Below are 25,459 nucleotides of genomic sequence, written 5' to 3' on the forward strand. Positions count from 1 at the left end.
TAATAATTTCATTAGTTACTTTGCAAAAGGAAAGTGATATACATTATTGGTAAGGATTACATCCTTTAAAGGTTGTTTTAGATTATAATAAAGCAAATATAGTTGCTCAGAATATATATAAGAAAAACTGCACACATTTTCTGGCTCTTCCACATGTTACACAAGATGAAGCAATCAGATTTTGGAATGGGAAATGCTTACACCTCTATAAACCAATTAACTCATCTTTAGTTCTGAAGTCCTATTTTACACTGCAATAAGAACTATACTCACACCTTGCCAACTAAAGATCATTAATTGAATAAAGAAGAGTAATAAATTAACAAATTTATGCAATTAAATATTTCAGGAAGGTGCTGAATTCAGATCAGAAATTAAAAAAAAAAACGCTTAAGGATTTTTTTTTTTTAAACAGATTTTTGAAATGAATGCAAGCATGGTATAAACAAGTCTGAACAGTTTCACATCAAATACTATAGTCACATTTCTTAGTAACACTCAATACAGCTAATAATGAATTAAAATGAGATTCAAAGGTCACTGAAAATTTTATTATTATTCAGGCCTCCATGGAGTCAAAAGCTCGTCGTGGGAGGTTCTTCCTAAGAAACACAAAGTCTATCAAGACTCATCGAGGGGAGGTCCCCCCAAAGTCTATCATACCACTCCTTGAACTCATTGACCGTTCTCTCTCTCACCACTCCATCAGGCAATGCATTCCATGGTTCAACCACCATGCATGCAAAGAAACCACTCCTCACCCTCTTGCTCACAGTTTCCTTTTGTAACTTCCAGGTATGGCCTCTTGTCATCACTCCTTCCTGCTGTTCAACCAAGTGAAAGAACACCCCAGTGTCAACCCTGTCACCACCTCTCAACAGTTTAAAAGTCTCAATCATATCACCTCTCCTTCTATCCACCAAACTCTGCAGTCCACATTCCCTCAGCCGATCCTCATAACTATCATTGTACAGTCCAGAAACCATCTTTGTTATCTGCCTTTGTACCTTTTCCACAGTTAATTTATCCCATTCAAATCCTGGAGACCAAATCTGAGAACAATAGTCCAAGTGTGGTCTGATCAGGGTCTTATACAATGGAATGCTAACTGTTTTATCTCTGTAGGTCAGCATCCTTCCCATTATTACAGCAATCCTCTGTGTTACTTTTACCACCTTTGCAATATGTCCTCTAAATTTCATGTTTCTATCGATCATCAATCCCAGATCTCGTCACCCTTACTTCCTCCAGTAAGCAGTGTCCCGTCGATGTTTCCCAAACCTCAAGACCTTACATTTTGCTGCATTAAACCGACATCCCCATTCATTTGGGCATCTATCTAGCTTATTCAAATCCTCTTGCAGGGCTGCCACATCTGCACTATTACTAATAATCCTTGCCAGCTATGCTTCATCAGCAAACAACTGAACATCCCTCTGCAACCTACTGACAATGTCATTGATATAAAGGTTAAACAATATAGTTCCCAGCACTGAGCCCTGTGAGATCCCCCTTGAAACTGCCCTACCATACACAACTCTGTTACCTATCGGACAGCCAATCCCGAATCCAGTTGACCAATCTGACATCTAAACCCATCTGCTGCAACTTAAATATCAGCTTATCATGTGGCACCCTGTCAAATGCCTTCGCTAAGTCTACGAAAATTGCAGCATATGCCTTTCCCTCATCTAATGTTCTTGTAACTTTATTATAAAAGGCTAGCATATTGCTAAAACAAAAGCACCCTTTCACAAATCCATGACGACTCTCACAGATAACATTACCCTCATCTGCCCAATGCTGTATACTCTCCCTCTCTACTTTCTCCAAGATCTTACTAACTACTGATGACATACAAATTGGATATAATTAGACACTTCCAGTCTGTTACCACTCTTATGCAATGGCACTATCTTACCTTCCTTCCATTCTCTGGGCACCTTACCCGCAGCTAGACTTTCAATGAAAAGCCAGGTTAAAAGCACTGTCGGTTCCCTAGCACATACAAAACTCGTGGTGAAATACCATCCAATCTCAAAGCTTTTCTGACATCCAGAGTACTCAGTATCCGAAACACAGTCTCCTCCTGTACCTCTAAACCTCAAACCTGACCTATCCCTCTAGCATTAAAACTGACTCCTCTAGGATGAAATACTCCAATAAAGTGTTCATTGAACGATTCCACTATGTCCACTGCATTAGTCACTCTATTCTCATTTTTATCCCTCAATATCATTCTTCCACAGTCATTTCTCCTCCTACTGGCCACATAGCTAAAAAATTCCCTAGGATTTTCTTTGGATCTTAGGGCCAATCTCCTCTCATATTCCAGTTTCGCTTTCCTTACCACACTAGTCACTCTTCTGGCCTGTGTCTTATATTCTTCATGCATCTTCTCTTCACCTGTCTCCTTATATCTCTTCCATAACCTCTTTTTTGCTTGCAATTCCTGTTTAATATTGTTTGTCATCCACTTTACTCCAAATTATGTAATCTTCTTCACTCATGGCATACAACTTACCATTGCTGCTAACAAATATTCTTTCACAATTTCCCACGCACTAATGATATCCCGGCCTTCCAATTCCTCCTCCATTAAACTTTCCGAAGTTGACGTTTAAGACTATTATAAATCACCTGCTTTATAATTCCACATAAGTTCCCGTCTCTTTGACACTCCTGCATGTCTATTCATTTTAGAAGTCAAAACCACATGGTCACTCTCTTCAACTGGTGGGAGAGATGGCATCTCAGTTATTATCAACTCTTCTGATGCCATAAACAAATCCAAAACTTTTGAACCTCTTGTTCCCTCTGTTACATGTTGCCCAAGACATTTGTCCCTCAAGAATTCTAAAAATTCCATTCCCCAATTGCTACATGCATCTTCATCTCTCCAATTTATACTACTGTAGTTAAAATATCCCATTGTTAATAATGGTAAATAAAAATCAAAGGGTACTGTTGCTTCCAGTGAGAAGCTTAAACTCATTATATACTAAGATATAAAATTATTAAAATTATGGTGTATCAAAAACTGAGGTTGTCCAGAGACTACATGGATACTGAATGAACGAGGATGGGCTGGCAATTTGGGATTTAGCTGACCAAATTGTATCCTTATTGGCTTAAATCAATATAGAAAATGATGGTACAACATTAAAAAATTTCATGCCGGCTGGGACGTTGCCCGATTAAAAAAGGGCCCCATTGTTTTCCCCATGGAACCAGGGCGAACAGCGAAAAGTCAACTACTGGAACAAATCTGAAAGCACACCCTAACTCAATATCACCAGAGTTAAAGATCGGGACTATCAACAAAAGAAGCCTGAATAGCAAAGAAATGGAGCGAGCTGAAGAATTAGAGAAGTACCAGATCGACATAATAGGGGTAAATGAAACAGGAAAGACAAAAAGTGGTGAGATCTTTCTGAGCAATAAATACAATATGTTATATTCAGGAAATGACAATCAAGGAAAAGAAGGAGTAGCCATAGCATTCACCACAAAATACGAGCTAATCATCTCGAATGGCAGGCAGTCTCAAGTAGAGTGATGTGGGCAAATATCAGAATGGGGAATTGGACAATGAGACTATTTGTGCCTATGGTCCCACATAAGGTTCTACTAAGGTAGAAATGGAGGAATTTTTTGATGCTTTAGAAAAAGCAATTGACACAATGAAAAGGGAAAAGTTGGTCCTTGTTGGGGATCTAAATAGAGTAGGATATGATTGTCAGACAAATATTTTGGGAAAATTTGGAGAAAAGAGCAAAGCTAATAATAATGGCAAATACCTGTTGGATTTCTTCTCAGGACATGGACTGGTTATTACTAACACCATGTTCCAATATAAAAATGTCCACAAATTCACATGGAGAGAAGAAGCAAGGAATAAGAAAAGTCTCATTGGCTATGTTATTTTTGATAGTGATGTTTTCTCGCTGGTCCAGGACACCAGAGTGTTCAGAGGATTTCAAATTGGAAGCGATCACCATTTAGTCTTGAGCAGGATAAAATTGAATTTCATATCGAAAAGAATAACACGTAAGAAAGTTTTAAAGCGAATGAAAGTTGGGCAGCTCTCAGATGTGAACTGTAGACTAAAATACACAAAGATTATTGAAGAAAAAGAGTTTAAGAACAGGAATCCAAACCTTAGAGATTCAGTGGCAAGCCTTGAAGAAAACCATGATTGATTCAGCCAAAGAGGCATGTGGTGAGGGTGTCTGCAAGGATAGAAAAATCAGAACTCCATGGTGGACACAGGAAGTTAAAGAGGCAGTGAAGGAAAAGAAGGAAGCATATCAAAAGTTCCTGGGAAATAAGCCAGCTTGTACTCTTAGAGAATACACAGACAAACGTAAGAAAGCTAAACACTGTGTAAAACTAGCTAAACAAAATTCATGGGAGGACTTTGGCAAGAACATAGAAAATAAATATCAAGAAGGTGATAAGATACTCTGGAGGTTGTTGAAGCTCAGAAATGGAGGAAAGAGTGCTGTAAAAGATTAGAGATGACAAAGGTGACACGAAAAAAGGAGAAAAAAGATATCCTTGAAGTATAGATTAGTTACTTTGAAAAACTGCTAAAAGAAACAAGCAGTTATGATAGCACAGTGGTAAAAAACACTGACCAGGCATGCATTCAGGAATACATATCCATACTTGAAGTAGAAAAAGCCAAAGGCTTGAAATGTGGAAAGGCAGCAGGAGTAGATATTTGACCAGAAATGCTGAAGTATGGTGGTATAAAAGTCTTACAGTGATTGCACTGCATAGTTCAGAAAGCCCGGACACAGGGACAAATTCCTGATGATTGGAGTAGAGCTCTAATAGTATCCATATATAAAAAGGAAAATAAAACTGAATGTGAGAATTACCGAGGTATTTCCCTACTGAGTGTTCCTGGGAAGATCTATGCAAGTATACTTGATACCTGACAGACAAATAGAGGGTGTCAGGATCATATCTTCACTTTACGACATATTGTTGAGAAAGCATGGGAATATAACAAAGATCTGTATTTAAGTTTTGTCGATCTGGAAAAAGGCATATGACAAGGTGTCAAGAGAGAAGCTATTCAATATGCTACAGTTATATGGTCAATGGGGCATTATATCAAGCAATACTTAGTCTTTATTTGAGTTGCAAGTCAGCAGTTAGAATTGAAGGAAGAACAGGAAGATGGTTTAATCTTAAATCTGGTGTGAGACAAGGATGTACATTATCCCTTCCATTATTCATTATCTATATGGATCACATTATGAAGGAAAGTGGTATTAAACATGATATCAGAATTGAAGATGTTAATGTCAGCCCTTTGCTTCATGCAGACGATGTTATACTTCTAAATAAATCCGCTGCAAGTTTGCAGGATTCCCTGACTAAATTGAGTAACTGTTGTAATAGATATGGTATCAAGGTCAGCATTAAAAAGATCAAAGACAATGAAAATAAGTAGAATTGTTGAAAATGTCAATCGTGTTGTGAACGGGGAACCTGTGGAACAAGTAAAACATTTCAGCTACTTAGGCACGATTTTTACTGAAGATGGTAAATTAAATATAGAAATAGACAACAGAATCAACAAAGCTGGTATGGTAGGAAGTCAATTGAATAAATTCATATGGAATAAGAGAGAAATTAGTCGGAACATTAAATTAGCTGTATACAAGACAGTGTTCAAACCAATTTTAACTTATGGATCTGAGAGCTGGGTCAGAAGTATAACACTTGAGCAAAGATTAGAGACTGTAGATATGAGAGTCCTGAGAAAGATTATAGACATGAACAGATGGCATCAATGGCAATATCATATTAAAAGCGAGGATATTAGGAAAGAACTTTATATTGTCAGCATCCAGGAATGCATTAGCAGAGCTAATCTCAGGTGGTATGGTCACTTAAACAGAATATACGAGGAAAGATTAGCAAGACAAATGTTATCTGCCTGGTTGGCAGGAAAACGATCCAGAGGAAGACCAAAATATAGGTGGATCGATATGGTAGAAAGTGCCTTAGATGATAGAAATATAAGATCTGATAATGTTGGAGTCTTAACAAGTAACAGACTGATTTAGAGGAAAATTGTATGTAAAGTTTTCATAGTATGTAGATGTAAATTTTTCATGTAGTACTATCATATCCTGTACACCCCTTGAGGGTACATGTCAGGAATTTGATGATGACTTATTCTCTTAAACCAAACTATTCAGTACAACTTTTACATATGTGAAAATTATTCTATTTTTTTGTTTGTATAACTGATGTAAATTAATGCTTTACTTATATCATTTACTCACATAACTTCAAAATGTTATTAAATGATTACATGCATCTACAAGTGGAATAAATAGGGCAGTGATTCACTGTATAATGACATTCGCTCTATGATAGTGATCTGGAACACAAGGGTCATGTGATCCAGATAGATCTATACAAAGCTTTTATCATCACCGACCTTACAGTTTCACATATGTATTAGTGGTTAAAATCCTTTGTCTACTTTCTAGTCAATACCTGCATAACATCAATACTTCAATCATAATTGCATTCTCTATACAATCAGCAAATCTAAAAACTTTAGTTTTGCCTAAGAACCAAACCAAAACAAATTCATTCTTTGCTTGGGCAAGCGAAAGAAAGTTGATCCAAATGGGAAATCAAGAAGTACAGATTGGAAAAAAGATAGAATAATAAAGCAAATAGTATGCAAGTTCCTGTTAGGAACATCATCATATGTATCAAGGACTTAGGCTTAGCATGGCCTGTTGCGGCCTTAGAAGTCATCATTGAATCGTTTAAGAGGACGTCCTGGTTTTCTTTTACCTAATGGCTTGTACTTTAAGGCTTGTTTTGGTAATCTTTCTGTTTTCATTCTTTGAATGTGTTCCATCCATTTATGTTTATATTTTTTAATTTTTTCTATTACTGGTTCTTGGTTTAATTCTTTCATAATATCTTCGTTTCTTTTGTGATCAAATAGGGTATACTTTGCAGTTTTTCTCAAAACTTGATTTCTGCTGTTGTTAATCTTTGTTTGTCTTTTTGTTTTATTGTCCAGATTTCACTTTCATACATTAAAACCGGTAAGGCTAATGTATTGTATACTTTTAGCCTGGTTTGTTTTTGAACTAGGTTTGGTTTAAATATAGAGTTAATTACACCTGTTATTTTTAAATATGTTAGGAATATATGCACCTTATTTTGTTTATCAGACCCTCACATCGAAATTTATTGAAGTCACTGCTCATACTCGCTCCATATAGTCACACCCATCTTACACCACATAGTTATCATGGCATTCATCTCTATGCTCTTCAAACTGCTACACTATCTTTCCACATACACCATTATATTTAAGTTATTTCCAAACATCTTTAAGTTTTTTTTTTCTTGCTTTAAGATTGTTTTGTATTTGTAAATGCACCAAGCTCAACCTGTCCATGCTCCCACTACCACAACATCTGCAAAATGGTCTTTACTTGGTTTCCAGCTAAGTTTTTTTTTTAATCTATTCTTTAACATTTATTAAATTATGATCTTTTATCCATTCATTTATGCTATTGTAAACATTCACACATAAATTTTTTCATTTTATTTTATCAACTTTTAATGTTTAGTTCACATGTATTTATAAAAAAGTATAATTAAAGATACAACTGTCTACTTACCTTTCATTATTAGGAGAACATAATGATTGTGAATCATGGGTACTTTCCTAAAAGATTTTAACAGTCTGAAATTAATAAATGTAACAAGAATACGTAGAAAAAAGAAAATGCATATAACAGTGATACCATTCAGCAATGAACAAGCAACATTGTTTTAGCTTAATTGATGGGCCAGTTTTTTAACCCCCCAACCGGCCACGATGTCTATAGAAGTTCAGCTAAATCTGGATACGAAGCTCTAACACCCATTGAATAACATGGATAAGAAGTGCAATTTGGTGCCACTATTTCATCCACATCGACAGGTAGGGAGGTTAATCTGATTTTTAATAGCACTAGGCAAATCAGTCATGAGAAAAAATGGTGCCGAGTGGTAGATGGTACCAGTGGTGTGTGTTATAATTGAGGATTAAGTAGAAGATTCAGTGAGATGTGAATAGTTTCAACCACACAAGTGTCAACTGGTGGAACTAGGAGAGTGCCACAAAAATCAAGTGCTATTAACGTAGAAGATTTTTCAAAAATTATTCGATACTGCGAGTTTAATAGGTATATGTTTGTGAAGATACTGAACAGAAAGATGAAAGTATGGGTTTGTAGGAAGTGCAATATTTTGTTAGACTACAAATTAATGAATGCAAAACAGACCAAAGAAATGAAACAAAAACTAGTGAGAGGGAGACAAAGAATGCAAGAATGTAGAAGCAAAAGTGATAAGGGAGCAAAAGGAAATATAAATGAGAATATGGAAGTAAGGCACAGCCAAATGAAAGGTAGTGACAGAATGAAGGATTTCATAAAAAACTTATTCAAAATGAAAAGAGCAATATGTAGAATGATATCAGATATTTAGTGAAATCAAATGCAGTGTGCAAAAGAATACAATGAAAGAAAAAGGTTAAAATAGGCATAGTAATTCATGAGTAGCCAGCATATGGAAATTCCATTGTTAGTGGATTGGTTAATGAGAGTCCATAAGGTCTGCAATCCAGGAGGGAGAATGAGCAAGATAATTCATGATTGGACATGAGAAAATGAGCAAGAGAATTAGTGATGGTTGTGGGGACAAATAATTTAAATGGACATAAGGAGAATGTAAGGGTGTGAATATCAGGAGATTTAGAAGAGTGAAAGATAGCAATATAGGGGAACAAGTTGTGTATGGCCAAGATCTGGCAATAAGTTGAAATAAATGCTGCTTGGGAACTGGCAAAGAAATACATAACAGCATCAATGTGTGAATGTATTCAAAGATCAAAAGGCTGAATAAGGTAGGTGTAAAATAAATGAATGAGCAGCTTAAGCATGAAATCTGGAAGAAGGCACTTTGGAGGCAGTACAAGATGAATAATGGTAATCAGTTGCATGAAGAACAAGCAGGGAAAGTGACTCAGAAAGGAGTGCAATACGAGCAGAAATTAACAAATCAGGTGAAGAAAATTTGATTTTTTTTTAAGATATTTGCAAGTAGAAAGAAGAATGATTATGGTAAGATATTAATGGATGAAAATGGTTGAATGGTAACTACCACAGAAGACACTGTTGAGGTATTCAGTGATCAATTTATAAGAGTGTTTCATCCTCATCAGGACAAGAGGACATAGGAGAGGATGGCTTAATTGTGAGTGAGGAAGAGATATTTGAGAAAATAAATAACCTTGATGTTAATAAGGTGATAGGATTTGATGATATATCGCCAAGCATCTTAAGGAAATGTTCCAGGAAACTGGCAGTAGCATTGACATGCATGTTTAATAAGTCATACAACAGCACGGGTTTCAAGGAAGTGGAAAGAAAGTAAAATTGTTCCACTGTGCATACAGGTGGTGATAAGGCTGTGGCTACAAATTATAGACTGGTCTGTTGTGAAGGTACTAGAGAATTAGTGAGAAATAGGATACAGAAATGGGTTGATAGCAGCATTCTCCACGATCATCAGCATGGGTTTGTACTATAAACAAGGTGACAAATGTCTTGGATAAGAAAAATGCATCTACAGTGGTATACTTAGAATTTGCAAAAGCTTTTTATTATTTATTATTATTATTCAGGCCTCCAAGGAGTCAAAAGACTCATCGAGGGAGGTCCTTCCTAAGACAAAGTCTGTCAAGACTCATCGAGGGGAGGTCCCCCCCTGAGAAACACAAAGTCTATCATACCACTCTTTAAACTCACTGACTGTTCTCGCTCCCACCACTCCATCAGGCAATGCATTCCACGGCTCAACCACCCTCCACACAAAGAAACCACTCCTTACCCTCTTGCTCACAGTTTCCTTTCGTAATTTCCAAGGATGGCCTTTTGTCATCACTCCTTCCTGCTGTTCAACCAAGCGAAAGAACTTCCCAGTGTCAACCCTGTAACCACCTCTCAATAGTTTAAAAGTCTCAATCATATCACCTCTCCTTCTATCCACCAAACTCTGCAGTCCACATTCTCTCAGCCGATCCTCATAACTATCCTTGTACAGTCCCGAAACCATTTTTGTCATCCATCTTTGTATCCTTTCCACAGTTAATTTATCCTCTTCAAATCCTGGGGACCAAATCTGAGAACAATAGTCCAAGTGTGGTCTGATCAGAGACTTATACAACGGAATGATAACCCTCTTATCTCTGCAGGTCTGTGTCCTTCTCATAATAGCAGCAATCCTCTGTGTTACCTTCACCACCTTTGCAATATGTCCCCTAAACTTCAGGTTTCTATCAATCATCAACCCCAGATCTCGTCTCCCCTACTTCCTCCAGTATAACTCCTCCCATAGAGTACGCAGTATCCCATCGATGTTTCCCAAACCTCAAGACCTTACATTTTGCTGCATTAAACTGACACCCCGATTTATTTGCCCATCTATCTAGCTTATTTAAATCCTCTTGCAGGGCTACCACATCTGCACTATTACTAATAATCCTTCCCAGCTTCGCATCATCCGCAAACAACTGAATATCCCCCTGCAATCCACTGGCTAGGTCATTGATATAAAGCTATATAATCAGCTGAGAGAATGTGGACTGCAGAGTTTGGTGGATAGAAGGAGAGGTGATATGATTGAAACTTTTAAACTTTTGATAGATGGCCACATGACAACAAGCTGTTAGATCAGGGGTCACCAAACTTCTTTGACCGTCGACCCCTTCAAGAGTTTCTTGATGTTTTATCAACCCCCTCTATTTTACTATTATGTAATTATAATAGGTCAAGCGAAAAAAGACAGAGCCATATTTACTATTTACTGTCATTTAAAACATTGATATTTAATTCAAATCCAATAATGTTGCAAATTAACGATTTTAACATTACCTAGGTACGAAAAAATTTTGCGTAATTTATATTTTCTTAAATTTGTAATTGTTTTTATTTTTTTGACCGCGAAGGGGACCCTTTGAATAGGGCCCTGGGCTGTAGCCCATAAAGCCCATGCCTAAGTCTGCCTCTGAGAAAGGTGATGAAAGGCGACTAGTATGGTGAGGAAGGAGAAATCCTTTAGGCTTTGGCTGAACAAGCAAAAATAAATCCTAAAGAGTTCTTTCGTTACATGGCAAGTAATTGGAAGAATCACTGTGGAAGGACAGTGATTGCTGATGGTGGTGAGAGCTGACAAAAGCAGATAAAATAGTTCAGTTACTGGGTGACCACTTTGCAAGAACATCATCCAAGGGAGGTTACAGCTTTGACATATGTGACAGACTGATGTGGAAACAGAGGTGGATGAATTAGAGGTTCATAGAACATTGCAGAATTACAAGGTAAATACGACTGTGGGATTAGATTGATCAGCTTAAATGTTGAGAATGTGCAAGGGAACTGGCAATGCCTCTGACTAGGATCCTAAGTTCAAGTCCCAGCTCTGGCTGGTTGTTGATATGGATTTACAGCCAAAGGAACACAAGGCTATTGGACAAGTGCATTAAGTCTATTAATTGCATGTGTTCTAATGGCCAGTTTACCTATTTTGTTGGATGAAAAACCCAAATTTCTTGGCAGACTCCCAAGGCAGTGGACAGAGGTGCAAAACAAATCCTTTGTGTAAGGCAGGTACTAAGACTGCAATAGAAAATTTGATAATGATACCTGAGATACTGATTAATCAACTTCTCTCTTATTCCATATAGATTTCCTCAGCTGGCTACCCAACATACCAGCTTTGCTTATTCTGTTGTCTATTTCCAGATTTAACCTATCATCTTCACTAAAAACTGTGCCTAAATAGCTGAAATATTTTTCTTCTTCTATAAGATACCATTCAGAATGCAGCTGAAGCTTTCTATGCTGCTACCTATTTTCATAGTTTTGGTCATTTTATTGCTAAATTTTATGACAAATTTCTTACAGCTATTATCCAATTTACTTGGTGAATCCTGGAGACTTGCACCAGATGTGTTTAGGAGTACAACATTCTATGTATAAAGCAAAGATCTAATTTTGATATCTACAATTCTAATATCAGGCTTGATAACACTTTCTTTCATAATGTGATCTATATAGATGAGTGAGAGTGTAAATAAAGTGCATCCTTGTCTTATCCCTGATTTTACAAATCATCTTCCTATATTTCTTTCTTCAATTCTAACTGCTCACTGACAATTTAATATAGACAATGTATTGCTCTATATAATGTTCCACTCATCCCATATATAATTGTAGTGTTTTCAAAAGCTTTTCTCAGGGCATCTTGTCGTATGGCTTTTCCACATCTACAAAACTGAAGTACAGATCCTTGTCATATTCAAATTCTGTCATATTCTCAACTGTTTGTCTTTAAGTGAAAATCTGATCTTGACTATCTATTTGGCCTGAACCCAGTTTATTGTTCTCCAAGTTTCTCACCTGCAATCTTTCTAAACCTATTTTCAAGTATGTTTGCATAAATCTTACCTGGAACACTTAGTAGAGAAATTTATCTAACTCTCTTTTTTTTTTTTTTTTTAAAATATAGATGGGTCATATGAGACCTCTCTCCAATTATTAGAAATTTAACCTTCTGACCAGGCCATCTGAATTATGCAGTGTGGCTACTGCAAAACTTTTATACCTCCATACTCAAGTATTTCTGATATTCTACTCCAGCTGCCTTTTCATATGAAGAGGTTCTACAGAAGACAGTAGATCAGGGGAGAACCAGAGGTAATCCCTGGAAACTGTATAAGGAGGGTGTGAAAAGCACGGTTTTTTCATGCAGAGTTGTGAATGATTAGAATGCCTTGCCTGAGAGTGTGGTGTCTGCAGAGAATTTGAGTGTGTTTAAAGCATGGTATGATGAGCTGTGTGTTTGATAAAAGGACCTCCTAGATGAGACTGACTCCATGGGGGTTTGGGTAATATTTCAAGGTTTTGACAGCTTTTTCTACTTTAAGTATTGATAGATACTCCTCTTGGCATTTATCTTGAAAATTTTCTAGTATTGTCCTGTTACTGCTTGGTTAGTTTAACAGTTTCAAATTCATTACTCCAAAGATCTAGGATATCCTTATCTTCAAGTTTTCATGTCATCTTTATCATCGTTGATCCCTTTTACAGTACTCTTTCCTCCATTTCTAAGCTACTTCAATAGCCTCCAGAACATTTTGTCACCTTCCTGATATTTATTTTCTGTATTCTTACCAAAGTCTCCCCATGACTTGTTCAGCTACTTTTATACATAATCTCTTATTTTCTCTGTATTCTTTTAGGGCATCTGCTGACTTATTTGCTAGGAACTTTTGGTATACTTTCTTTTCCAGGACTGTTTCATTAACTTCTTGTGTCCACCATGGTTTTATTTTTCTATTCTTGCAGACAAGTTCACATCTCTCTCTAGCTGAATCGATATACGTCTTCTGCATTTGCCACAGATTAAGGTTTGGTTACTGTTTTCAATTTAATTTTTCTTCAATAATGCTTGTATAATGGAAGACCTGGATATCATTAGCGAGTGGGAAATTGTGAAAGAATATTTGTTAGCAGCAATGGTAAGTTGTATACCACGAGTAAGAACAGGACACAATTTGGAGTAAAGTGGATGACAAACAATATTAAACAGGAATTGCATGCGAAAAAGAGGCTATGGAAGAGATATAAGGAGACAGGTGAAGAGAGCATGTATGAGGAATATAAGACACAGGCCAGAAGAGTGACTAGTGTGGTAAGGAAAGCGAAACAGGAATATGAGAGGAGATTGGCCCTAAGATCCAAAGAAAATCCTAGGGAATTTTTTTAGCTATGTGGCCAGTAGGAGGAGAAATGACTGTGGAAGTATGATATTGTGGGATAAAAATGGGAATAGAGTGACTGATGCAGAGGATATAGTGGAATTGTTCAATGAACACTTTATTGGAGTATTTCATCCTAGAGAAGTCAGTTTTAATGCTAGAGGGATAGGGCTGGTTTGAGGTTTAGAAGTACAGGAGAAGAGTGTGTTTCAGATACTGAGTACTCTGGATGTCAGTAAAGCTGTGGGACTAGATGGTATTTCACCGAGTTTTGAGAGAATGTGCAAGGGAACTGACAGTGCCTTTAACCTGGCTTTTCATAGAAAGCCTGGCTTTGGCAAAGGTGCCCAGGAAATGGAAGGAAGGTAAGATAATGCATAAGGGTGGTAACAGACTAGAAGTGTCTAATTACAGGCCAGTCTGTGTGTGTCATCAGTAGTTGTTAAGATCTTGGAGAAAGTAGAGAGGGAGATTATACAGCATTGGGCAGATGAGGGTAATGTTATCTGTGAGAGTCAACATGGATTTATGAAAGGGCACTCTTGTTTTAGCAATATGCCAGCCTTTTATAATAAAGTTAGAAGAACATTAGATGAGGGAAAGGCATATACTGCAATTTTCTTAGACTTAGAGAAGGCATTTGACAGGGTGTCACATGATAAGCTGATATTTAAGTTGTAGCATACGGGTCTGGATGGCAGATTGGTCAACTGGATTCAGGATTGGCTCTGATAGGTATCAGAGTTGTGTATGGTGGAGCAGTTTCAAGGAGACAGAAGGTTACAAGTGGGGTCCCACAGGGCTCAGTACTAAGACCTATATTGTTTAACCTTTATATCAATGACATTGCCAGTGGGATTGCAAGGGGATATCCAGTTGTTTGCAGATGATGCGAAGCTGGGAAGGATTATTAGTAATAGTGCAGATGTGGTAGCCCTGCAAGAGGATTTAAATAAGCTAGATAGATGGGCAAATGAATGAATGGGGGTGTCAGTTTAATGCAGCAAAATGTAAGGTCTTGAGGTTTGGGAAACATCGATGGGATGCTGCATACTCTATGGGAGGAGTTATACTGGAGGAAGTAGGGGAGACAAGAGATCTGGGGTTGATGATTGATAGAAACCTGAAGTTTAGGGGACATATTGCAAAGGTGGTAAAAATAACACAGAAGATTGCTGCAATTATGAGAAGGACACTGACCTGCAGAGATAAGAGGGTTATAATTCCGTTGTATAAGTCTCTGATCAGACCACACTTGGACTATTGTTCTCAGACTTTGTCCCCAGGATTTGAAGGGGATAAATTAACTGTGGAAAGGATACAAAGACAGATGACAAAGATGGTTTCAGGACTGTACAAGGATAGTTATGAGGATCGGCTGAGGAAATGTGGACTGCAGAGTTTGGTGGATAGAAGGAGAGGTGATATGATTGAGACTTTTAAACTGTTGAGAGGCAGTTACAGGGTTTACACTGGGGAGTTCTTTCGCTTGGTTGAACAGTGGGAAAGAGTAATGACAAGAGGCCATCCCTGGAAGTTACGAAAGGAAACTGTGAGCAAGAGGGTAAGGAGTGGTTTCTTTGCATGGAGGGTGGTTGAACCATAGAATGCACTGCCTAATGGAGTGGTGGGAGCGAGGACGATCAATGAGTTTAAAGAGTGGTAGGATAGACTTTGTGTTTCCTAGGAGGGAACCTCCTTTGATGAGTCTTGATAGACTTGTGTTTCTTAGAAAGTACCTCCCATGATGAGTCTTTTGACTCCATGGAGGCCTGAATAATAAGAATAAGAAAGATGTTCAACTTTAATTCTTTTTAAAACTTTTTTACATATACTGTTCTTTTCAATATATATCCATTTTTATCCTGCTTAGCACTGAAATAATGGTAACTTTCAATTTCAAATCCTCTGTACACTCTTGTATCCTGAATGATCATGGAGCTATCACTAATCAACAATGACGTAGTCAATGAGGCTTTTCTTATTTCTTGTGTCTTCTCTCCATGTGAACTTGTCCACATATTTGCGTTGAAAGATGCTGTTAGTAATGAATAGTCCATGTCCTGAGCAGAAGCCCAATAAGTACTCATTAGCTTTGCCCTTCTCTCCAAATTTTCCCAAAATGTTCCTATATGCCTGGTGGGATTCATTTCCTAGTCTGCTGTTCAGATCTCCAAGCACTACTTTTTCCTTTTTTTAAAATGTCAATTGCCTGTTCAAATGACTTGAAAAATTCCTCCACTTTTTCCATAGAAGAATCTTCTGGGAGACTATAGACAAAAATAATTTCATTGTCCATGTCTTCATTTTGAAATTTTCCCACAACTATTTGAAACTGTCTTCCAATCAAGAAGTTTATCTCCATCTTTAGCACTGAATGCTATTGCTGCTCCTTCCTTTCCATGATCATTATTGCCTGAATATAATATCCTATAGCAATTTAGTAAGATCTCACCCATCTCTCTCTCTCTCAGTAATAGCAATTATGTCCACATGGTATATTTACAATTCTTCTGCAAGTTTGATTTCCTTTCCATTAAATTTCCTTAATTGATGGTTTCTATCTTTAGTTCTTCTGATGTTGGGTTTATTCTTCTTCTAGATGTTGAGATGAAGCTTGTTCCAGTAGTTGACTCTTCACCGTTTGCTCTGATTTCCCCTATGAAAACAGCAGGGGGGGGGGCATTGTTTAACTGGGCAACGGCCCCAGCTGGCATGGAATCTATGTTGTACCATCATATGCAGTAATCAGGTATAATGCTAACAGAGTACAATTTGGTCGGCTAAATATCACAAATTGCCAGCCCATCTTGTTCGTTCAGTACCCAGTAGATGCCTATTAACAGGATGCACCACGTGAAGATGAGGATTGAACATTAGGTAAGAAGCCCCAGTTGGTTCTCTGCATTCCTGAAAGGTGATATGGATTCTCCTTCTAGTTATTTGGCTTTGACCCTTGAAGCAATCCTATTATTCATCTCCTGAATGACCTCTTGCTCATCTAGATTCTATTTCCAGAATAGCTCCTGTTACTGTGGGATCTCTATTTATTGATCACTTTGAAGAAGTATTATCATCCAAGTAATTCAAATAATTTGATCTGCTTCATTCTCTTCCCAACCATCAGCATTCAAAACTATTCCACAATTTGTTCATACATGTCACATACTGAAACCAAAGCAGAATGAGAATACAGAGTGCCTTCTTTGCATACTGTTACTCTTCTAGCTTGTGCTTTGTACTACTATTGTGCTCAATGATTACTTCTCTCTTGGAATTCAATCTTTATATGAACTAATTTTTGTAGCACACACTTAATGACACTGCTCATCCATTTAGTTCCACTTCATTTATCTTTCTGACCAAGTATTTCCTTCCAAACATCTTTATCATTTCACCCGCACATTATGAACTAATTCCTGTAGTTTGTAACTTGCACAAATTCAGACTTCTCCAAGCTTGGAGTGTTGTAATCAGCAGCTGTAATTCCACATAAATCCCTTAACCCAAAACTACACATTTAGCTGCTTCCTGGATCAAGTCTACATAACCTTGGTTACAGATAAATCCTCTGATGCAAATATCAGATCTAGTGTTCTCATCCCCTGGTACCTTTTATTACTTGCTGGCTCAGGTAATTATTCCTTAGAAGCTGCATGTATTCTATTTCCTTCAAGCTCTTATATTCTTTCCTTGCAATCTGTTTTCATAGTTGAAATCCCTCATGTCCATTACTTCCCATTCCCAATTATTATGGATAAAGTGGATGGTAGGAAAGCAGTCTATTTCAGGCAATGTAATTGGAATGCTCAAATGGACTGCTTTCACTAACCTTAATATTCTAATTGAAGTATAGTTTTAATAAATTTTTGACCATATTACGTTTTCAGATATAAAAAATTCTCACCTTTACTTGTCCCCGTTTTTGAAACTTGTGCTTTGATTTCACTTTTGTGACTACTGGAAAATAAACGTTAAGGATAAATAACAATGCAAATTTGCTAATAACTAAAATAAAGGTCTCATTTGAAACTCATCATTAACACCAATTACTAGTCAAGTAATTGGTGTTAATGATGAGTTTCACAGCATGCATCTCCATAATTCAAAGAATCATGGAGATGCATGCTGAATGTTATTACTAAGATTTCTGTCAAGTTTGGATTTTGTTGCGACTTGAAAGTAGCATGTGTTTCACAATGTCAAGTTACTAGCATGACGATAGTTATCGTAGTGGTGGGGATGCCACCTTAAGGCAAGCAGGCTTGCTATTTTAGTAGATAGTGGTAACTACAGTTTGAGAGGAAAGAGTAGAAGACCAGTCTACAAATATGATATACCAAGTGTATATTGTAGGAAGTCAGATCAGGTCTAGCTTGGGCGTCTCAGGTTTGCCATGCCCATACTCACCAATGTGAGCCCCTAAGAAGACAAACTGCAGTTAGAAGTATAATAAATTTAGTTTAATCCTTTATCCAAGTGTGAGCAAACAAAGTTTGCACCTGAAAGTATTTTCAGGACTGGGGTAAGGTGGTACAACACTAGAGCACTCCTTGCAAAGGTGGAGCAAGCTACCACAGTCCTGAAGATACCTTCAGGTGCAAACTTTGTTTGCTCACACTTTGATAAAGGATTAATCTAAATTTATTATACTCTAACCAAGTGAAAAATAAACTTTCAACATCTTTCTCTAAATCCAGAGTAATTTATTAAAAAAAGGGTGGCACACCATTTGGCAACTCCTATAGGTAGAAATGACCTGCTAATGCTTCTGGCTGGTATCTCCACTTGGGCCTGGCCCCCACTGAAGAGACCTCAATAAAGGTCTAAACTAGTCTGGGTTGTGGCCCTTCCCTTAATGCATAACATTAGACATATCCGCAAGGAGATGTGTTTTGCATTATGGGAGATACTGAGTTAGGAGTGTTGGTAGCTTGCTCCACCTTTGCAAGGAGTGTCCTGGTGTTGTACCACCTTACCCCAGTGCTGAAGATACTTTCAGGTACAAACTTTGTTTGCTCACACTTGGATAAAGGATTAAACTAAATTTATTATACTCTAACCAAGTGAAAAATAAACTTTCAACTGCAGTTAGAAGTAAAATGATTATTAATAATAAAATAATCGAACAGAAATACTTTGTTATTTTGGATGCGAAACATCACATGAAGGAGTTAAAATTTTCAATTTTTTTTTTTTTTTTTTTTTTTTTTTTTTTTTTTTTTTACAGATTATAGGCCTGATAAATAGAACACTCAATTCATATATAGTACAAAAAGAAACATACTTGAAAATATAAATTATTAGTAACATTTGACCTCCATGGAGTCAGACTCGTTGTGAGGGGTACTCATTATTGCATACAATGCTCATCCAACTGCATCGTAAACTGATTCAACGTGTCCACATCCACAACACACTCAGGCAATGCATTCCACTCACCAACCACTCTTGATGCAAAGAACCTGCTTTTCACTCCTTTGCTACACCCCCCCTTATACAGTTTCCATTTCCAGCAATGGCCTATTGTTCTACTCCCCTCTCCCATTCTATGAAAATTCTCTTCCATGTCTACCTCATAACCCTGACAAGCTTATATGTCTCAATCATATCCCCCCCCCTTCCTCCTATTCACAAGGCTCTGCAACTTGCATTCTCTCAATCTGTCCTTTTACTTCACATTCCAAAGACCACTAACTACCTTTGTGAATCTTCTCTGTACCCTTTCCGACATATCTTCATCACCATTCAAATCCAGTGACCAAATATGTGCACAATAATCCATATCGGGCCTGATGAAGGCCTTATGCAATTGAATCATAATCTCTATTTCTGCATGTCAGGGTTCTCTGCATCATTACCATTATTCGATGCGATGTCTTCACAACTTGTGCAATGTGGTCCCTGAATTTCAGGCCCTTGTGCATCATCACTCATAGAACTCTCATCTCCTCCACTTCTGTTAAATCAGTGTCCACATTATTACATGGCAGTAAAATTTGGGCAATAAACAAACAAGAATTAAAATTATTATTATTATTCAGGCCTCGATGGAATCAAAAGACTCATCGTGGTAGGTCCTTCCTAAGAACAAAGTCTGTCAAGACTCATCGAGCGGAGGTTCCCCCCTAAGAAACACAACAGTCTATGATACCACTCCTTAAACTCACTGACTGTTCTCGCCCTCACCACTCCATCAGGCAATCCATTCCGCGGCTCAACCACCCTCCATGCAAAGAAACCACTCCTCACCCTCTTGCTCACAGTTTCCTTTCGTAACTTCCAGGGATGACCTCTTGTCATCACTCCTTCCTGCCGTTCAACCAAGTGAAAGAACTCCCCAGTGTCAACCCTGTAACCACCGCTCAACAGTTTAAAAGTCTCAATCACATCACCTCTCCTATCCGCCAAACTCTGCAGTCCACATTCTCTCAGCCAATTCTCATAACTATCCTTGTACAGATTATTGATGAACAATAATCCAAGTGTGGTCTGATCAGAGACTAATAATGGAATGATAACCCTCTTATCTCTGCAGGTCAGTGTCCTTCTCATAATTGCAGAAATCCTCTGTGTTACCTTCACTACCTTTGCAATATGTCCTCTAAACTTCAGGTTTCTATCAATCATCAACCCCAGATCTCTTGTCTCCCAACTTCCTCCAGTATAACTCCTCCCAATAGAGTATGCAGCATCCCATCGATGTTTCCCAAACCTCAAGACCTTACATTTTGCTGCATTAAATCGACATCCCCATTCATTTGCCCATCTATCTAGCTTATTTAAATCCTCTTGCAGGGCTACCACATCTGCACTATTACTAATAATCCTTCCCAGCTTCGCATCATCTGCAAACAACTGAATATCCCCTTGCAATCCCACTGGCAATGTCATTGATATAAAAGTTAAACAATATAGGTCCTAGTACTGAGCCCTGTGGGACCGCACTTGTAATCTTCTGTCTCCTTGAAACTGTTCCACCATACACAACTATCTGATACCTATCAGACAGCCAATCCTGAAATCAGTTGACCAATCTGACATCCTGATCTATGTGCTGCAACTTAAATATCAGCTTATCATGTGGCACCCTGTCAAATGCCTTTGCTAAGTCTAAGAAAATTGCAGTATATGCCTTTCCCTCATCTAATGTTCTTGTAACTTTATAATAAAATGCTAGCATATCGCTAAAACAAGAGTGCCCTTTCACAAGTTCATGTCGACTCTCACAGAGAACATTTACCCTCATCTGCCCAGTGCTGTATATGGTCCCTCACTACTTTCTCCAAGATCTTAACTACTGATGACACACAGACTGGTCTGTAATTAGACACTTCCAGTCTGTTACAACCCTTATGCAATGGCACTATCTTACTTTCCTTCCATTCCCTCGGCACCTTTGCCGAAGCCAGACTTTCATTGAAAAGCCAGGTTAAAAGGCACTGTCAGTTCCCTTGCACATTCTCTAAAAACTCGGGGTGAAATACCATCCAGTCCCACAGATTTACTGACATCCAGAGTACTCAATATCTGAAACACTCTCCTCCTGTACCTCTAAACTTTGAACCGGCCCTATCCCTCTAGCATTAAAACTGACTCCTCCAGGATGAAATACTCCAATAAAGTGGTCATTGAACAATTCCACTATGTCCTCTGCATCAGTCACTCTATTCCCATTTTTATCCCACAATATCATTCTTCCACAGTCATTTCTCCTCCTACTGGCCACAAAGCTAAAAAATTCCCTAGGATTTTCGTTGGATCTTAGGGTCAATCTCCTCTCATATTCCAGTTTCGCTTTCCTTACCACACTAGTCACTCTTCTGGCCTGTGTCTTATATTCTTCACGCATCCTCTCTTCACCTGTCTCCTTATATCTCTTCCATAACCTCTTTTTTGCTTGCAATTCCTGTTTAATATTGTTTGTCATCCACTTTACTCCAAATTGTGTCCTCTTCTTCACTCGTGGTATACAACTTACCATTGCTGCTAACAAATATTCTTTCACAATTTCCCACGCACTAATGATATCCTGGCCTTCTAATTCCTCCCTCCATGAAACTTCGCAAAGTTGACTTCTAAGACTATTATAATCACCTGCTTTATAATTTCACATAAGTTCCCACCTCTTTGATACTCCTGCATGTCTATTCATTTTCCAAGTCAAAACCATATGGTCACTCTCTCCAACTGGTGGGAGAGATGTCATCTCAGTTATTATCAACTCTTCTGATGCTATAACCAAATCTAAAACTCTTGAACCTCTTGTTCCCTCTGTTACATGTTGCCTAAGACATTTGTCCCTCAAGAATTCTAGAAATTCCATTCCACTATTGCCGCATGCATCTTCTCTCCAATTTATACTACTGTAGTTAAAATCTCCCATAACAATCATTCTTCTTGCACTTGCCAAACTTAGCTGTCTAAACATCTCCTGGTCCCATCCTCCGTGCTCATGGGTCTGTAGCAACACCCCACTAAATATCCTGTCTTGCCTACCTCTACCTCACACCATACGCTCTCCAAATCATTTGTCTCACTTCCTTCCAAAGCCTCCACTCTTAGAGGACATAGGTCATCACATATCATAAGCAGTACCCCACTACCACGCTTTCCCCTCCTATCCTGACGAAAAATGCTATACCCAGCGACTTCTATTCCTGTTATTATATCCCCTTCTGTCAACCACGTCTCAGTGATCCCAATAATTTTTGGCCAGATTGATGCTATCTGCGCCACCAATTCCTCTCCCTTATTCCAGATACTCCTGGCATTAGTATAAAGCATATAAATGCCATTGTTTCTATACCCAGCATTATCCCTTCTAGACTCCACTGGGCTCAGTGTTACCTGACGTCATCTCCCTTCTCCCAAGTGTCCATTCCCACAAGAGGCCACCCCTGCTATCATCCTCTCTGGGACACACCGACTCGTTCAGAACAGCAATCTCTCCAGATGCCTACGTCCTTCCTCATTCAAATGTAAACGTTCGCTCGCATACAATTCCTCTCTTTCCTGAAATGCACTCCAAGCATCCACATATACCAGTCCTCTCTTGTCACACATTCTTGTTATTATACCATTCAATATCACCACTCTTCTGCTCAGCTCATCATTATCATACCTAGGCAACAAACTATTTTTCCTCTGTCTTCTTCCGTACAGTCTCAAGCAAAAATCTCATATCTCTCGCTTCCCGACTTACATTACCACTCAAGTCATTCATTCCTACCATCACAATCATCTCATCCACCCCTCTTAATTGCCATAGTCACCCTTTTTATTGTTCCTCCTGGCAGACACTCCTCATGCATCCTATCTTGAACACCATGGATCATTGAGTCACCATACATTATACCTCTTACCATTCCTTCTCTCTCCTATTGTTTCCATTCTCTCCCTTCTTTCATTCCAATAGGTCTCTCTCATTCTCTCTCCTCTACTGCTATTCTCTTCTAGCATTCCCATACCTCTCTCTCCTACTGTTTCCATTCTCTCCCCTTCTAGCACTTCCATATCCCTCTCTCATTTCATCTCTCCTACCGTTTCCATTCTCTCCTCTTCTAGCACTTCCATCTCTCTCTCTCATTCAGTCTCTCCTACCGTTTCCATTCTCTCCTCTTCTAGCACTTCCATCTCTCTCTCATTCAGTCTCTCCTACCGTTTCCATTCTCTCCTCTTCTAGCACTTCCATCTCTCTCTCATTCAGTCTCTCCTACTGTTTCCATTCTCTCCTCTTCTAGCACTTCCATCTCTCTCTCATTCAGTCTCTCCTACTGTTTCCATTCTCTCCTCTTCTAGCACTTCCATCTCTCTCTCATTCAGTCTCTCCTACTGTTTCCATTCTCTCCTCTTCTAGCACCCCCATATCTCTCTCATTCAGTCTCTCCTACTGTTTCCATTCTCTCCTCTTCTAGCACCCCCATATCTCTCTCATTCAGTCTCTCCTACTGTTTCCATTCTCCCTTCTTCTAGCACCCCCATATCTCTCTCTCTCTCATTCCATCTCTCCTACTGTTTCCATTCTCCCCTCTTCTAGCACCCCCATATCTCTCTCTCTCTCATTCCATCTCTCCTACTGTTTCCATTCTCCCCTCTTCTAGCACCCCCATATCTCTCTCTCTCTCTCTCTCTCATTCCATCTCTCCTACTGTTTCCATTCTCCCCTCTTCTAGCACCCCCATACTTGTCACTCATACTCCCTAAATTCTCTCTCTCTCCTGCTCTGATTCTCCTTGCATTTATCTCTTCCATTCTCCTAATCTTATCTTCCATACTTCTGTTCTCATTCACAAGACATTCCTCCTCCTCTTTCAACTCATCTATCTCCCTCTGCAGGTCAGTCACTCTTAATCTAAATTCACTCTCCCAAACAAAACCATCCCCTAAACCTTCACAGTCACTCACACCTTCCACACTATCAACTATTATTTTCTCATTCATATACACTTCTTTTTCATTCTCTCCTATCACACTACATGTCTTCCTACATTCATTCCCCATTCCTGGAGCAACAAAGTCGGATATCGATATTTCTAATGCACTTATTTCCTCCAACTTCTTGCATTTTGCGCATATACGCTCTCTTTCACAAGCCACATATCTAATTCCCGAGACTCATACATGCCACTAAGTCCCTTATGATAATGCTAATAATCAAGTTCTTAAATGGCAGAGGACTTGGCGATACGCCACTTGCGACTGAATCCGTCATCATTCCTTACTGCCGAGTAGCGTAATCGTTAATTATTCAATTAATAAATTCCGTTAAATAAATAGAAAAAAAGTACAAACAATTACAAGCAAAACAAAACATTTAAGTACACTAAATAAAATGAAATATAACTAAATACAGTAATGAAAACTTAGCTTCGTTTTGTCTTCCACCGTTATGCATTCGATTCCGAAGGTAACCAAAATATATTATATCGTGACAGCAACTAACTTCCAAAAAACAACCACTGAAGTACACTCTTATTCAGAGAAACAATTTAGCACTCAAAAACGTAGAAAAACTGACTATTCACCAATTAAAAGTCACTTTCTTCTACACAGCTCAAATTCACCGCCACATGCTACGGCGACGCTCTTGCAAAATACACATTATCAGACCAAAGGAAGAGACATGTTAAAAGAACTGAAAACAAAATCAATAGAAGAAAAACTAAGCAATTAAACAAAAATGGATAAAACATGTAAACTGAATGGCCAATACCTGATATCCTAAACGAATAATAAAATAAAAACCAATTATGAAGAGAAGGCCGGTAGACCTCAAAAAAGGATATTAAATTGGTAATGAGACTGGAACAGACCAATATGGTCTATATCCGTAATTAGCTTTGATGACGTTATTACTATGCTATGCAGTGTACTCATTACAGCCAACTCATGAGAACAGAAATAGTGCATTATAATTTGATATTAGTTTATAATAGCATATTAGTTTGCTATTAGAGAATTTTAGCTGTATTATATCTCTTAAGCTTTGGTTGGGCTTTCAGTAGTGAGAATCAACTATCACAGTAATATTGTCCTCACCTCTCCCCACTTTGCACTATTATCAACAGTAACTATTATATTCATTACATG

General features: G+C 38.1%; 1 protein-coding gene across 1 annotated transcript in view; it reads right to left on the reverse strand.

Annotated features, from left to right (window-relative positions):
* Positions 1–25,459, reverse strand: part of LOC150097950 (uncharacterized) — a 357,533-nt gene that overhangs the window by 148,297 nt on the left and 183,777 nt on the right. The window contains exons 14-15 of the mRNA XM_090406633.1: positions 17,775–17,827; positions 7,680–7,726 (exon numbers count right to left, since the gene is read on the reverse strand). Of these exons, the coding sequence (XP_090262759.1) occupies positions 7,680–7,726; positions 17,775–17,827 (100 nt within the window). The remainder of the gene's footprint in view (positions 1–7,679; positions 7,727–17,774; positions 17,828–25,459) is intronic.

The sequence above is a fragment of the Typopeltis vanoorti genome, chromosome 16 (genome assembly GCF_054136105.1).
Source record: "Typopeltis vanoorti isolate ZY-2024b chromosome 16, IOZ_Tvanoo_1.0, whole genome shotgun sequence".
NCBI lineage: Eukaryota > Metazoa > Arthropoda > Arachnida > Uropygi > Thelyphonidae > Typopeltis > Typopeltis vanoorti.